Raw genomic sequence first — 14,921 nt, 5'->3', positions numbered from 1 at the left:
ATTTTATATCCACACTGCTAAGGCCACTTTATCGCATGGGCCTCAATTTTGTCAACAAGCCTATCATGTTGTACTTAATCAAATGCCTTTTGAACTCCATGTACATTAAATCAACTGCACTGCCCCATCCATCTTCTCTGTTAACTCATCAAAAAACTCAATCAAGCTCGTCAAGCATGATTTGCCCTTAACAAATCCAAGCTGGCTCTCCTTTATTAGTCCATGCTTGTCCAAATGGCTGTTAATTTTCTCCCCAAATATTGTTTTGTAAAGCTTCCTCATCTCTAAGGTTAAATTTACAAACCTGTAATTACCAAGTTTATCCTTCTCCCTTTTTGAACAATGGTGTAACATTCCCAATCCTCCAGTCCTCTGGCACAGCCCTTGTATCTAAGGGGAATTGGAAAAGTGCAGCCAGCACCTCCGCAATTTCTACCTTTACTTCCCTCAGTAACCTTGATGCATCCCATCTGAACTGGGTGACTTACCCACCTTAAGTACTACCAGTCTTTCTAGGACCTCCCTCTTTATCTATTTTATATGATCCAGTATCCCGACAACCTCCTTGTTTATCTTTGTTTTGGGAAAGTCCTCTTCCTTAGTAAACACTGATGCAAAGTACCTGGTTAGTACCTCAACCATGTCTTCTTCCTCCAAAAAGGATCACCATTGTGGTCCCTATTCAGCCGCACTGCTCCTCTGACAACCCTTTTACTGTTAATATGCCTATAGAAGACCTTTGGATTTTCTTTTATGTTAGCCATCAATCTATTCTTGTATTGTCTCTTTGCCCCTCTTATTTCCTTTTTCACTTTTCCTCTTGTTACGACTGAGGCAAGAGTAATGTACTGTCAATTCAGTCCCATTACTCCACAGGTCACAACATATTACTAAAGTTTTCTCACCTACTGGAAATTAGCCAAATTAAACATTTTATTAACCCGCCGCCCTCCTCAGAATAAAACAGACCAAACCAGGTATCTTTGAACAACAACAAATTAACTATTTAGTAATAAACTAAATCTTAAACAATATTGAGATAAACCTATGTCTAAAGACCTTATAATTTCTTATTTAGTTTAGTTTAGTTTAGAGATACAGCACTGAAACAGGCCCTTCGACCCACCGAGTCTGTGCCGACCATCAACCACCCATATATACTAATCCTACACTAATCCCATATTCCTTCCACATCCCCACCTTCCCTATATTTCCCTACCACCTACCTATACTAGGGGCAATTTATAATGGCCAATTAACCTATCAACCAGCAAGTCTTTGGCATGTGGGAGGAAACTGGAGCACCCGGAGGAAACCCACGCAGACACAGGGAGAACTTGCAAACTCCACACAGGCAGTACCCAGAATTGAACCCGGGTTGCTGGAGCTGTGAGGCTGTGGTGCTAACCACTGCGCCACTGTGCTGCCCCAACCGTCATGCACACACATACATTCAAAAAGCAACGGTTAACCAGTTTCAATAAAATTAGAGCTGTTCCTTAGGAATAAATAAATAACTGGGTTGTAAGTCTTTGTGGGCTACATTCCTGGTTCGGTGAGGTGTACCAGAGCCGAACAGTCAGATGCCACTCGAAGTTGCCGGGTGAATTCGACCAACTGTCTTTAATGGATAGGCGTTCAAAGCACTTCGGTTGCAGCAGGCGTCACACAGTTCTTTCAACAAGGAGTATAGCAACAGGTCTATTTGGATTTTTAACTTGGCAGTCTATCAGTAGAAACTTGACTGAGAATTCCAGAACTCCCAGAAACACAAAAAGGCAATGGAAAGTTACTCCTGAGGCAAAGACGTCTTAGAGATTGGAAATAAAAAGGAATTTTCTACCTCCAGCGATGCCAATGTCCTTTTCCAGGGTGTTTTTCTCTCCTTAGGCAATACACAGCCTGAAGATCAATGTAGATTTTCTGCTAAGAGAGATAGATCCTTCCTTCAGTGAGCATGCTTCACTGGTCTCCAGATCAAACTGGTTCTAGCCAGTCTTTATACAGTCAACTGATACAATACAGCAGATGGCCCCCCTCTCTCTTCTGCTGTTGCCTAGGAAACAGGCTTGCTGCTGGCACACTGTGCTCAGAGAGAGAGAACAACTCTCAGTCTTAAATTTTCACTGCCCCCCCCCTTTAGTTTTTTTAAGAGGAAAAAAAACTACACTTCCATGACACTCTGTACATATTATATTCAAGCTGATACTCCATTGTATTATCAAGTTGGCATTTGTCATATGCTTCATCTGACTCTCTAACCCTTCGTCATCTAGGAAGCTGCGGATGTGGTTGCCCTCCCCTTGTGGAAATGCACCAAGACTGTACCTGAACCATCTCCTCTTTGAAGGGCTACCATTGTTCCTTTACATTTCTGCCTGTCAGTGTTTGACTCCAATTTATCCAGGCCTGATCCCTCCTCAATTCACTGAAATTAGCCCTTAGTATGGTTATTCTACACTGCTCCTTGTTCTTCTAATCTAAACCTTATGATACTATGATCACTATTCCCAAGATGCTACCCCACTGTAACATTCTCCACTTGATCCATTTCATTTTCCAGGACTAGATCCAGCAATGCGTCCTTCCTCATTGGGCAGGAAATATACTGATTAAGAAATTTCTCCTGAACACACTTCAGAAATTCCTCCCCATCTCTGCCCTTAACACAATATTGGGGTCATAAAAGTCTCCCATTATCACTACTCTATAGTTCATACACTGGATTAGCTTTGTGTGATTACATGCATAATAGTTGCAATAAGTGTTAGTTTATTCATGATTTTAACAATTTGTTCTGGGGATGGGAGGTTCTGATTCCATAGATATATCCATGTTGGATATATTTGCATTGTACCCAAAAGCGACTTCTATTATTCATAAATGGCTGATTCATCTTGTAATTAATAATGAAATAGTGGAATGGTATGACTTGGTTGTTGAATGCAGAGAAAGCTGATTTTCTGATTTAGTAGACTAAAGACATTAAGGCAAATGAAGTAGAGAGAATGGCGTACACCATGCCAGAGTCCATCTCCTACAATTTTGGACGGAATATCTATCATTTTACCACAACAGCTGCATCACAAAAGCTGCTTGCATTTAACCTCTGCCCTTGTTTACAGCAAGAACAGAAAAGTTGCTATAACTCCACTTCAACATTACATCAATTCAAAACATATTCCCAGAATTTCAGAGGGTAAAAACTTCATTCATATTTAGAAAACTCTGTATCATCTGAAATTCTGCTTGTTGTATGAATCCAAAATATAAATTTATCCATCATTCACAGGAGCATACATGGGTCCATGGACTTATCCAGTGGCAATCCCACAGAAACCCTGACAATTTATTCTGCAATCTCAACAATCCCCAGGGTCAATTTCATGAGATATCTGACCTCACTACAGGTGCCTCAGCTGTTTTGTGACCTAACATATAGCACAAAATAATCTGAAGGCTCCGAATGCTTTACATTCATTTATATTACTTGACTTATAGTCATAAACATATAAATAAAATCGCTTCATTCTTATACATGTAAAGAACTTTGGAAGAATTGACCACAAACTTTCCTTACTCATCCTTTCATCAAAGTAAAAACTGTAAAGATAAAGATATATGCTTACCTTTTTCTAGTTTTATTCTTCAAACTAAAGGAAAAAAATTAAAATTAGATTGCCAGATCCATAATTACAAATTCCATCAGGTTATTTTACAATGAGAAAAGCATCTCTAAAAGAAGTTACAACTCTTAGCAAAAATGTACATAGGTATTGCTGCAAGGCTAGAATTTCTATCTAGAAACATAGTGCAGAGTACAAAAGTGATATGACTGCTAACATCAAAGAAACCTTGACGTGAAGATGTGAAAAGACCTACAGCAATGTATTTCATACTATTTACATAACACTAATACTTAGTATGTTATTGAAAAGGTAGAAATAAAATAATGGTGTATACGGCTTTTCCTTCCCCCCAAGAACTGCTTGGGCTTCTATCACCTTCCCACCCTTTGTTTTTTTTAAGTTTGTGGGGATGGTTAGGAAAGATTTTTCCCTGGGAAACTGACTTATAAATGAGAGCAAGCTCATCGACCAGAACTGCAGCTTGTCGAGCTCCACGAGCCTTCTGTTCCTCTACCTGTGTCTTTATGGAGAGTAGGAGAGAGTTTGTAAATTCCTCTAGCAAAATTACTTCTCTGAGATTTTCACAGCTGAGCTGTACTTTAAGAGCCCTCAGCCACTGGTCAAAAGCCAGCTGCTTATTTCTCTCAAACTCCAAGTAAGGTTGATCAACTTGCTTCTTGAGGGTTCTAAACTTTTGGCGATAGGCTTCGGGTACTAATTCATATGCCCCGAGGATAGCGTTGTTTTGTCAGTTCATGATTTGATGAACTCTCATCTGGCAACAGGGAATAAATCTCATGGGCTTTTCCGGTTAGCTTGCTTTGTAATGAAAGAGGCAAAGACTCAACTGGCCATTGTAGCTGCCTTGCCAGTTTCTCAAAGGACACAAAAAACTCTTCTACATCTTCCTCATTGAATTTTGGGATCAGTTGAGCTAGTTTTAACAATTTTGTACCCACCTCTGAATTACACTGCTCCATATTGGCCATGCTTTCACTGGGGTTACTCTGTGGCCCCCTAGTTTTCTCAAGTTACAGCTTCAGCTCTCTTTCTCCACATTCTTTCTGGAGGGTTCTTTCTCTCTCCCTCTCTCTGTCCTCTCTCTCGTTGTCTTCATGTTCCTTCTGAAAGGCTCTTTCTTTCTCTCTCTTCCTCAAATTCAAGTTTCCTCTGTTCTAATTGTATCTTTGCTAGCAATACCCTGTCAGAGTCCATTTCTAACCCTGTTTCTGCTTCTTCAGATTCAAGAGAAAAATGGTTGGCCACTAGCCTTATGAGTTCAGACTTCCTAGCCTTGCCACGTACAGTGATCCCACACTGATCAGCCATTTTCCTCAACTCCTCCATAGACAGTGCTTTTAACTTGTCCCAAGTTACTTCACCCTGGCTTAGGGAGCTAATAGCTTCAGTTGCAGACATATTAATATTCAAGCACACACAACCACAAGAAAACCTGTATTGAAATCTTGCTCTTTTTGTTTGGGAACAATTTGGCTTCCCACTTCCAATTTCTCTTGTTTGTCTGTGGGTAAAATCCCAGACGGTGGCCCCCAAATTTATGTTATGACCAGGCGAGAAAGGGGTCTAGGGTTCACTTTCAGCCTTCACCTGGTCTTACCATAACAAGGTTTAATTTTAAACACACTGTGTTTTTAGCTCCCCCTTGGTGAATCCTTGTTCACCGCTTTCCAATTATAAGACAAAGAAACCAGCACAAACAGGTTTTCTTAGGTTTAAAGAAGATTGAAATTTATTAAACTTAAACTCCAATTTGACGCCTATGGATACATGACGCGCCCATGCTAGCATGCATATGCGATACACACATGCAAATAGAGACAGAAAAGAGCAGAAGAGAAAGTAAAGTGAAAGTTTGAGGCAATAGCTGAAGGGTTTTTGTTATGGTTCTTCGAGCTCACTGTAGAGTCCTTGATTGTAGGTAGATCTTGCTTTTTATTGGGGTCCTGTATTCTTCTTAAACCTTGTTTGCTGTAGGAGACTTTTCTCTCTTGGGGTTCGTGCATCTTCAGCAGATTCAGAGGCTTGTGAGACAGAGATGGGAGCAGACAGGAGAGGCTGTGGCGAGCAGAAGAGGTCTTTTCAGTCCAGGAGCAAACAGACATTCTGAGTTCAAACTGTTTGTACCCTTTAGAAAACCCCAGGTTGCCATGGAGTCATGTGACTCACCGGTTTGACCATGTCTTGGCTCTGCGGATTGTATCATCTTACCAGGGTCTGGAATGTGCTTCCCTGCCTTCAGTGTCCGGTACTCAAAGTCCATTGTGGGTTAAATGGATAAGGGATGTAACCTTTCTTGTCCCTATTGGTATGTACATGTTTTCCAGCCAAGTGTCTGGCAGCCCTTGTAACAGACCGTCTCTTCTTCCTGGCAAGAATTTGAAATTTAATGTCCATGTGGCGAAATTAATATACCTCATTCTTGGCAGGTGGAAGCCCAGCATGACAGATGGGAATGGGCACCAGGATGAAGCATTTGAGAGCAAAAACAAGGGCAAGGAGGACTGGGAGACATGAATAGCACTAGAGTAAAGAATATTCAGAAATAGCAGAGATCAGACAGCGGGCAAGTGCAAAGCAATCTAAGTTGGTTTTGGAGTGCATGTGCATAAATGCACATAGCATGGTAAATAAAGTTTGTTGGCTGTAGGCACAAATCACCACGCGGGATTATAATATAGTGAAATACACAGAAACCTCGTTTAAAGAAGGGAAGAATAGTGAAATTAATGGCGTCATAGCGTTAAACAGCACAGAAACAGGCCCTTCGGCCCATTGTGTCTGTGCCGGCCATCAAGCACCTATCTATTCTAATCCCATTTTCCAGCATTTGGCCCGTAGCCTTGTATGCTATGATTTTTCAAGTGCTCATCTAAATACTTCTTAAATGTTGTGAGGGTTCCTGCCTCTACCACCCCTTCAGGCAGTGTGTTCCAGATTCCAACCACCCTCTCTGGGTGAAAGAAATTTTCTTCAAATCTCCTCTGAACCTCCTGACCCTTACCTTAAATCTATGCCCCTGGTTATTGATCCCTCCGTTAAGGGAAGAAGTTTCTTCCTATCTATCGTATCAATGCCCCTCATCATTTTGTATACCTCAATCAAGTCTCCCCTCAGCCTTCTCTGCTCTAAGGAAAACAACCCTAGCCTATCCAGTCTCCCTTCATAGCTGAAATGCTCCAGCCCAGGCAACATCCTCATGAATCTCCTCTGCACCGTCTCCAGTGCAATCACATCCTTCCTATAGTGCAGTGACCAGAACTGTATGCAGTACTCCAGCTGTGGCCTTATACAGTTCTATCATAACCTCCCTGTTCTTATATTCTATGCCTCGTCTAATAAAGGCATATGCCTGCCTAACCACCTTATCTACCTGTGCTGCTGCCTTCAGTGATCTATGGCCAAGTACGCCAAGGTCCCTCTGACTTTCTGTACTTCCTAGGGTCCTACTATCCATTGTATTTTCCCTTGCCTTGTTAGTCCTCCCAAAATGCATCACCTCACACTTCTCAGGATTAAATTCCATTTGCCACTGCTCTGCAAATCTTACCAGCCCATCTATATCGTCCTGTAATCTAAGGCTTTCCTCCTCACTATTTACGACACCACCAATTTTCGTAGCATCTGCAAACTTACTGATCATACCTCCTATATTCACAACTAAATCATTAATGTACACTACAAACAGCAAGGGTCCTAGCACCGATCCCTGCGGTACACTACTAGTCACAGGCTTCCACTTGCAAAAAATAGTTACTCAGGAAATACAGGGGAAGAGGAAAGGATGGGTGGGCAGTATTGATCAAAGAAATTATTCTAGCACTGAAATAGATGATGTAATTGAGGGGTCAATGACAGAATCTATTTGGTTAGAATTAGGAAAAATAGAGGAGCTTTTATGCTCCTGGGTCTACATGATAGGCCGCCAAATAGCAGGAAGAAAATAGAGGAGTAAATCTGCGCACAAAATACAGAAAGATGCAACAACTACATGGATTTCAATTATCCTGATATAGACTAGGATAGTAAGAGTATAAAGGGTAAAGAGGGGGTAGAATTCTTTGAATATGCACAACAGAACATTCCTGATCAATGTGTTTCTACCTCAGTGAAAAAGGAGGCAGGGCTGGATCTAGTTCTTAGGAATGAAGTGGGGCAACGGGAGCATGTTTCACTCGGGGAGAATTTGAGGAACAGTGATCATATATCATCAGGTTTAGAATAGTTATGGAAAAGGCCAAGCATAAAAATATTTAACTGGAGGAGGGCTAATTTCAGCATGTCAAAAAGGGATTTGGCCCAAGTGGATTAGAATTTAAAAGTGGAAGGCAAAATAGTAATTGGACTATAGTAGACATTTAAAGAAGAAATGGTTTGGAGACAGGGTAGACACACTCCCATAAGGGGGAAAGGAAGGCCATCCAAAGGTAGAGCTCCATGGATAGCTAAAGATACAAAGACGAAAAGAAAAATGAGGCTGATGACAAATGTAAGATTGATATACAGTAGAGAACCAATCTGAATAGAGAAAGTACAGAGGAGATCTAAAAAAGGTACGATAGGGACAAAGAGATCAGTGGCTAAGATAAAATATAAGCCAAAAGTCTTTTATAAACATATAAATAGTAAAAGGGTAGCCAAATGAAGGGTGGGGCTGATTTGTAATAAAAAAGGAAAGCTTAGTATCATAGAATCATAGGGCTGAATTTTACCAGCCCCTCGACTTCTACAAAAAATTCAATCAAGTTGGTCAAACATGATCTTCCCTTAACAAATCCATGCTGACTATCCTTGATTAACCTGTGCCTTTCTAAGTGACAGTTTATCCTGTCTCTCAGAATAGATTCCAATAATTCTCCCACTACTGAGGTTAGACTGACCTGTAATTATTCAGTTTATCCTTCACTCCCTTTTTAAACAGAGGTACAACATTAGCAGTTTACCAATCCTCCGGCACCACACCTGTATCCAGTGAGGACTGGAAAATGATGATCAAATCCTCTGCTATTTCCTCTCTTGCTTCTTTTAACAGCCTGGGGTACATTTCATCTGGCCCTGGTGATTTATCAACTTTCAAGGATGTCAATCCCATTAATACTTCCTCTCTCCCTGTTTATCACATCCAATACTTCACACTCCTCCTCCTTAACTACAATATCTGCATCATCCCCCTCTTTTGTGAAGACAGACGCAAAGTATTCATTAAGAACCATGCCAACATCTTCCGCCCCTACACATAGGTTACCTTTTTGGTCTTTTATGGGCCCTACTCTCTCCTAAGTTATCCTCTTACTCTTAATGTATTTATAAAACATCTTTGGGTTCACCTGGATTTTGCTTGCCAATATTCTTTCATGCCCTCTCTTTGCTTTCCTAATTTCCTTTTTGATTTCACCCTCCACTTTCTATACTCCTCTCGGCTTTCTGTAGTATTGAGTTCTCGGTGTCGGATATAAGCTTTCCTTTTCTGCCTTATCTTGCCCTGTAGGCTCCTTGACATCCATGGGGCTCTAGATTTGGCTGTCCCACCCTTTTTCTTTGTGGGAACATGTTTACTCTGAACCCCTTGAATCTCCACTTTGAATGCCTCCCACTGTTCTGACACTGATTTACCTTCAAGTAGCTGTTTCCAGTCCACTTTCACTAAGTCACTCCTCAGTTTAGTAAAGTTGGCCTTGCCCCAATTGAGAACTCTAACTCCTGTTCTATCTCTGTCCTTTTCCATAATTATGTTAAAACTGACTAAATTTTGATCACTACCACCAAAATGCTCTCCCACTAAGTCTAAAACTACATCCGCTCTTGTTGGACTTGCTACATACTGGACAAAAAAGTTTTCATGAATGCACCTCAAGAATTCTGCTCCCTCAATTCCTTTCACACTAAAACTATCCCAGTTAATATTGGGGTAGTTAAAATCCCCTAATATTACTGCCCTATTGTTCTTGCACTTCTCAGAGATTTGCCTACATATCTGCTCTTCCAACTCCCTCTGACTGTTTGGGGGTCTATAGTAAACTCCCAGTAGTGTAATTGCCTTTTTTTGTTCCTTAGCTCAATCCATATGGCCTCATTTGATGAACCTTCCAACAACAGGGCGGCACAGTGGCGCAGTGGTTAGCACTGCAGCCTCACAGCTCCAGGGACCCGGGTTCGATTCTGGGTACTGCCTGTGTGGAGTTTGCAAGTTCTCCCTGTGTCTGCGTGGGTTTTCTCCGGGTGCTCCGGTTTCCTCCCACAAGCCAAAAGACTTGCAGGTTGATAGGTAAATTGGCCATTATAAATTGTCACTAGTATAGGTAGGTGATAGGGACAGGTGGGGATGTTTGGTAGGAATATGGGATTAGTGTAGGATTAGTATAAATGGGTGGTTGATGGTCGGCACAGACTCGGTGGGCCGAAGGGCCTGTTTCAGTGCTGTATCTCTAATCTAATCTAAAATCTAATCTAATCATATCATCCCTCCTCATAGCTTGTGGAGGGAGATAGCATGCCTAAGGTACTAAATGAGTATTTTGCATCTGTCTTCAATACAGAAGAGGATGCTGCCAATGTAGCAATAAAAGAGGAGGTAGAAGAGAAATTGGATAAGATAAAAATAAGAAGGAGGTACTTAAAAGGTTGTCAGTATTTAAAGTAGAAAAGTCACCTGATCTGAATAGGATGCATCCTAGGTTAATGAGGGAAGTAAAGGTGGAAATTATGGAGGCTCCGGCCACAATCTTCCAATCCTCCTTAGATATGGGGGTGGTGCCAGAGGACTGACGGAAAGAAAACATTACACCCCGTTCAAAATTGGGATTAACAGGGACAATAATCTGGGAAAAAATTAATTGGCACCTGGAAAATTATGGCTAATAAATGAAAGTCAGCATAGATTTCTTAAAGGCAAATTGGTTATAACTAATTTGATTGAGTTCTTCGATGAAGTAAAAGAAAGGGTTGATGGGGGTAATGCGGTTGCTATTATGTATATGGCTTTTAAAAAGGTATTTGACGAGGTACCACATAACAGACTTGTAAGCATTGTTAAAGCTCATCATGTTGAAGGGACACTGGCAGTGTGGATATGAAATTGGCTAAGGGACATAAATCAGAAAGCCGTGGTGAATGATTGTTTTTCAGACGGGAAGGAAGTTTACAGTGCTGCTCCACAGGGGCCAGTATTGGAATAACAATAATAACTTAAATTTAAACTTTATAATGTAGTAAAGCATCCCAAAGTACTTCACAGAAGCATTTCAAACTAAATTTGACATCATAGGACTTCGAAAATATAGGACAGATGACCAAAAGCTTAGTAAAAGAGGTAGGTTTTATGGAGTGTCTTAAAGAGGAGAATGTGGTCGACAGGCAGAGAGGTTTAGGGAGAGAATTCCAGAGTTTAGGGCCTTGGCAATTGAAAGCACGGCTGCCAAAGGTGAGGCAATTAAAATAAGCAAGAGCCCAGAATTGGAGGAGCGCAGAGATCTAAGAGGGTTGTAGGGCTGGAGGAGATTACAGAGATAGGAAAGGGCAAGGCCATAAACAAACTGGAAAACAAGGATGAGAATGTTAAAATTGTGATCTTGCCAGGCTGGGAACCAAAGTAGGTCAGTGAGCACAAGATTAATGGGCAAACAGGACTTAGTGCAAGTTGGGATCTGAGCAACAGAGTTTTGGATGAAGTTAATGGAGGGGTGAGAGATGGAAGGACAGCCAGGAGAGCATTGCAATAGTCAAGTCTAATGGTAAAAATGCATAGATGAGGGTTTCAGAAGCAGTTGAGCTGAGGCATGGCAGAGTTGGGCGAATTACAGAGGCAGAAGTGGGTGGTCTTGGTGATGCTGCGGATATGTGGCTGGAAGCTCAGGTCACAGTCAAATGCGACACCAAGGTCACAACCAGTCTGTTTCAGTCTCAGACAGTTGCCAGTAGAGGGATGAAGTTGGTGGGTAGGGCTGTTTGTGATATTAAAGATCTGGACTTGAGTTTACAGGGCATAATTTCAAATATTTGCAGATGACACAAAACTCAGAAATGTAATAAACAATAAGAAAGATAGTAACAAACTTCAGGAGCACATATGCAGACTTCATGAAATGGGCAGACACATGGTAGATTAAATTTATTGCAGTGAAGTATGAAGTGGTACATTTTTGTAGGAAGAGAGGAGAGGCAATATAAACTAAATGGTACAATTTTAAAGTATATGCAGGAACAGAGAGACCTGGGGGCGTATATATGCAAATCTTTGAATGTGGCACAACAATTTGAGAAGGCTGTTAACACAGCATATAGAATCCTTTGTTTCATTAATAGCGGCATAGAGTACAAAAACAAGAAAGTTATGACAAACCTTTATAAAATACCAATTAGGTCTCATCTGGAGTATTGTGTAAAGCTTGGCTTTGAAGCCCAACTGAACCACATCTGACCCCAAGCTCGGCCCGGCCTGAGCCCTTTCATTTTTTCTTGCGCACGACCCGACCATCTATTAACCTAGCTTCCGTTTTTCACTTTGTTTCTTATCTGCACAAGCTTAAAAAACTACAACTAAACAACCTTTCACATCCAAAAAGTACATTAACATTGGAGCCACTTACCTGAGGTGGTGATAGAGTGTGTCCGACCCAGCCCGACCCAAGTCGAACCCGAATGCCGGACCCGAAAGTGCGACCCAACCCAACCCGAACCCGACACATGTCGTCTGGTCCCGTTGGGTTTGGGTCAGGTAGCCATGCTGTAGTATTGTGTTCATTTTTGGGCACCACACTTGAGGAAAGATGTCAGGGCCCTAGAAAGTGTGCAAAACAGATTTATTAGAATTGTACTTGGGGTGAGGGATTTCAGTTATGTGGAGAGAATAGGAGATTTGATAGAGGTTTTCAAAATCATGAATGAACATTGCACCAAACAGCACGACAAAAAAAGGAAAGAAGGTACCAGCCCTTCGTTTTGCAGGCTGGAACGTCAGAACTCTATGTCCTGGCATGTCGGAAGACCTTACACAAATCAATGATTCTTGGAAGACCGCCATCATTAACAACTCAATGTGGACATTGCAGCACTTCAGGAGACAGGCCTCCCTGCGAGCTGATCTCTAAGAGAGCAAGACTACACCTCCTACCAGCAGGGTAGGGATCCTGAAGAACCAAGACAGCATGGAGTGGGCTTCGCCATCAGAAACTCTTTGCTCAGCATGATAAAGCCACCTTGAAATGGCTCTGAATGCATACTGTCCATCCGACTGCTCACCGCCTCTGGCCCAGTACACCAACTCAGCATCTATGCTCCAACACTCTGCTCCCCACCTGAAGCTAGGAACTCCATAATATCATTAGTAGCATCCCCAATAGCGAACACCTGTTCCTGCTGGGGGACTTTAATGCCAGGGTTGGGGCCGACCATGACTCATGGCCCTCCTGCCTTGGGCGCTATGGCATTGGAAGGATGAATGAGAATGGACAGAGACTGCTTGAGTTGTGTACCTATCATAACCTCTGCATCACCAACTCGTTCTTTTATACTAAACCCCGTCACCAGGTTTCATGGAGGATATAGATTTAAGGTGATTGTCAAAAGAACTAGAGGTATCTTGGGAATTTTGTTTTATGCAGAGTGCTATTCTGATCTGGAATGCATTGCTTGAAATAGTGGTGAAAGCAGATTCAGTAGTAATCATCAAAAGAGAATTGGATAAATACTTAAACAGGGAAAAAAATTTGCAAGGCTATGAGGAAAGAATAGGGGAGTGGGAGCAATTGGAAAGATCTTTCAAAGAGCCAGCACAGACGCAATGGGCCAAATGGTCTCCTTTTGTGCCGTATCATTCTATGATTCTATGATTTTATGATACTGCTCCATCTCCTTTACCCTGACATCCTTTCTAACGTAAAGTACCCAAAACTGGACATAATATTCTAACTGTGGCTTAACCAATGGTGTATATAGGTTAAGCATTACCACTTTTCTTTTGTACTTGATGCCCATTTTATTAAACCTAGCAAACCCATATGATTTTTGCAAACAGCTTCACTGATTTATTCTCTCATTTTGAAAGGCTTTGTATCTTAACGTCTCTTTTCTTCACTACTCCTTCTATAGTTTTGCCATCCTAATTCTTAAACAAACTAACATTGTGGCATTTGTGACAGCTTTGACAGTTATCCCTTAAGAATAATTCAATCAGATAATAAGAAGCAAAGTTTTCTATTTAAAATGCTTGATAATAAATTTGCAGAACATTTTAATGGTTAAGAACTAAAAGTCATCTTAAAATATCTCATAGTTTTGTTGAGAACACATGTTTCACCTAATTCAAAATCTACCCACAGTTGGTACAATCTGAAGAATGAGGTGTGATGCAACCCACCTATAAATTAGAATAGGTTTGCAATATAACCGAGCTATGACTTAGAAAGGCGCAGATCAAGTAATTGAAATAAATCATTACAACTATAAAGAAAATTTTAATTTTCTTCTGAGATAATTGTTGAGTTGGTAACTAATTTACTTCTCATAATCATGGCTCAATAGCATGTTATTTAATATTAAGCTTCTACCATTGTTTCCATTCTATCTCAGTCTAACCTCTCTGAATTAAGCCTATGTTAACACCACCCTGTTAATAGAGAGCAATTGTGTTCTTTAATTTGAACAATGACAATTTATCTATCTTGCAACTTATATTTGTTCTTCTTGTGATTTTTTTCCTTTCTAATAGAAATGTTTAAAATGAAATCACACTGGTAACTATGGTCCTTCCAAAACATGCCAGTGTTAAAAAAAAATTACCAGTGCACACATACAGATCATCCTCTAAAGTGTTCTTTACAATACTTAAGATAACATGGTTTACTTGTGAAAGTATCCCAGTCCAATTGAATCATGTGAATCAAGCATGACTTTGCCTATTAAATAACTGGTTCATATTTTAGAGAGAACCGTCTAAATGGGCTCTTTTGACTGGTCCGCGTCAATCAGCTTTATAAATCTCAGTCCTCACCGCAACTATTTTTCGAACCAATATCAATTCCTGGGCTCGGTTTATTTCTTGCTTTTTCATAATAATCACCTTCATTTTAAGAGCAAGTGGATCATCACGTCCCTAATTATAAAATGCACTAAGACTGCAAAACTTAACATCTTGAAAATAATAGGTTTTTTTAAAAGAAAAATTTAATTGATTCTGGTTGTAATCTGTTTCTAATCTGGCCAAGAATAATACTAGGGGGTTCAGATAAAGTTTAAAACTTGGTCGGAAAAAGCTGGGATACTTTGGGAGTCGTCATA

The 14,921-nt window shown here is 40.8% G+C and overlaps 1 protein-coding gene across 17 annotated transcripts in view; it reads right to left on the bottom strand.

Annotated features, from left to right (window-relative positions):
* The window catches only part of zmat5 (zinc finger, matrin-type 5), a 331,963-nt gene that overhangs the window by 158,659 nt on the left and 158,383 nt on the right, over positions 1–14,921 (bottom strand). For 15 of the 17 annotated variants that reach the window (XM_068055088.1, XM_068055085.1, XM_068055078.1 and 12 more), the window contains 2 exons: positions 12,233–12,423; positions 3,630–3,653 (listed from right to left, as the gene is read on the bottom strand). Coding sequence is in view for 5 of the 17 variants with exons in the window: in XM_068055092.1 (XP_067911193.1) it covers positions 3,630–3,653; positions 12,233–12,387 (179 nt within the window). In the remaining 12 variants the exon portion in view is untranslated. Of the gene's footprint in view, positions 1–1,843; positions 1,927–3,629; positions 3,654–12,232; positions 12,424–14,921 lie in introns of all 17 variants that reach the window. The other 2 variants (XM_068055082.1, XM_068055084.1) reach the window with 2 other exon arrangements.

This window comes from Heterodontus francisci, chromosome 23 (assembly GCF_036365525.1).
Source record: "Heterodontus francisci isolate sHetFra1 chromosome 23, sHetFra1.hap1, whole genome shotgun sequence".
NCBI lineage: Eukaryota > Metazoa > Chordata > Chondrichthyes > Heterodontiformes > Heterodontidae > Heterodontus > Heterodontus francisci.
Note: the sequence above shows the minus strand (reverse complement) of the source record. Positions and strands in the feature narration are given on the sequence as shown.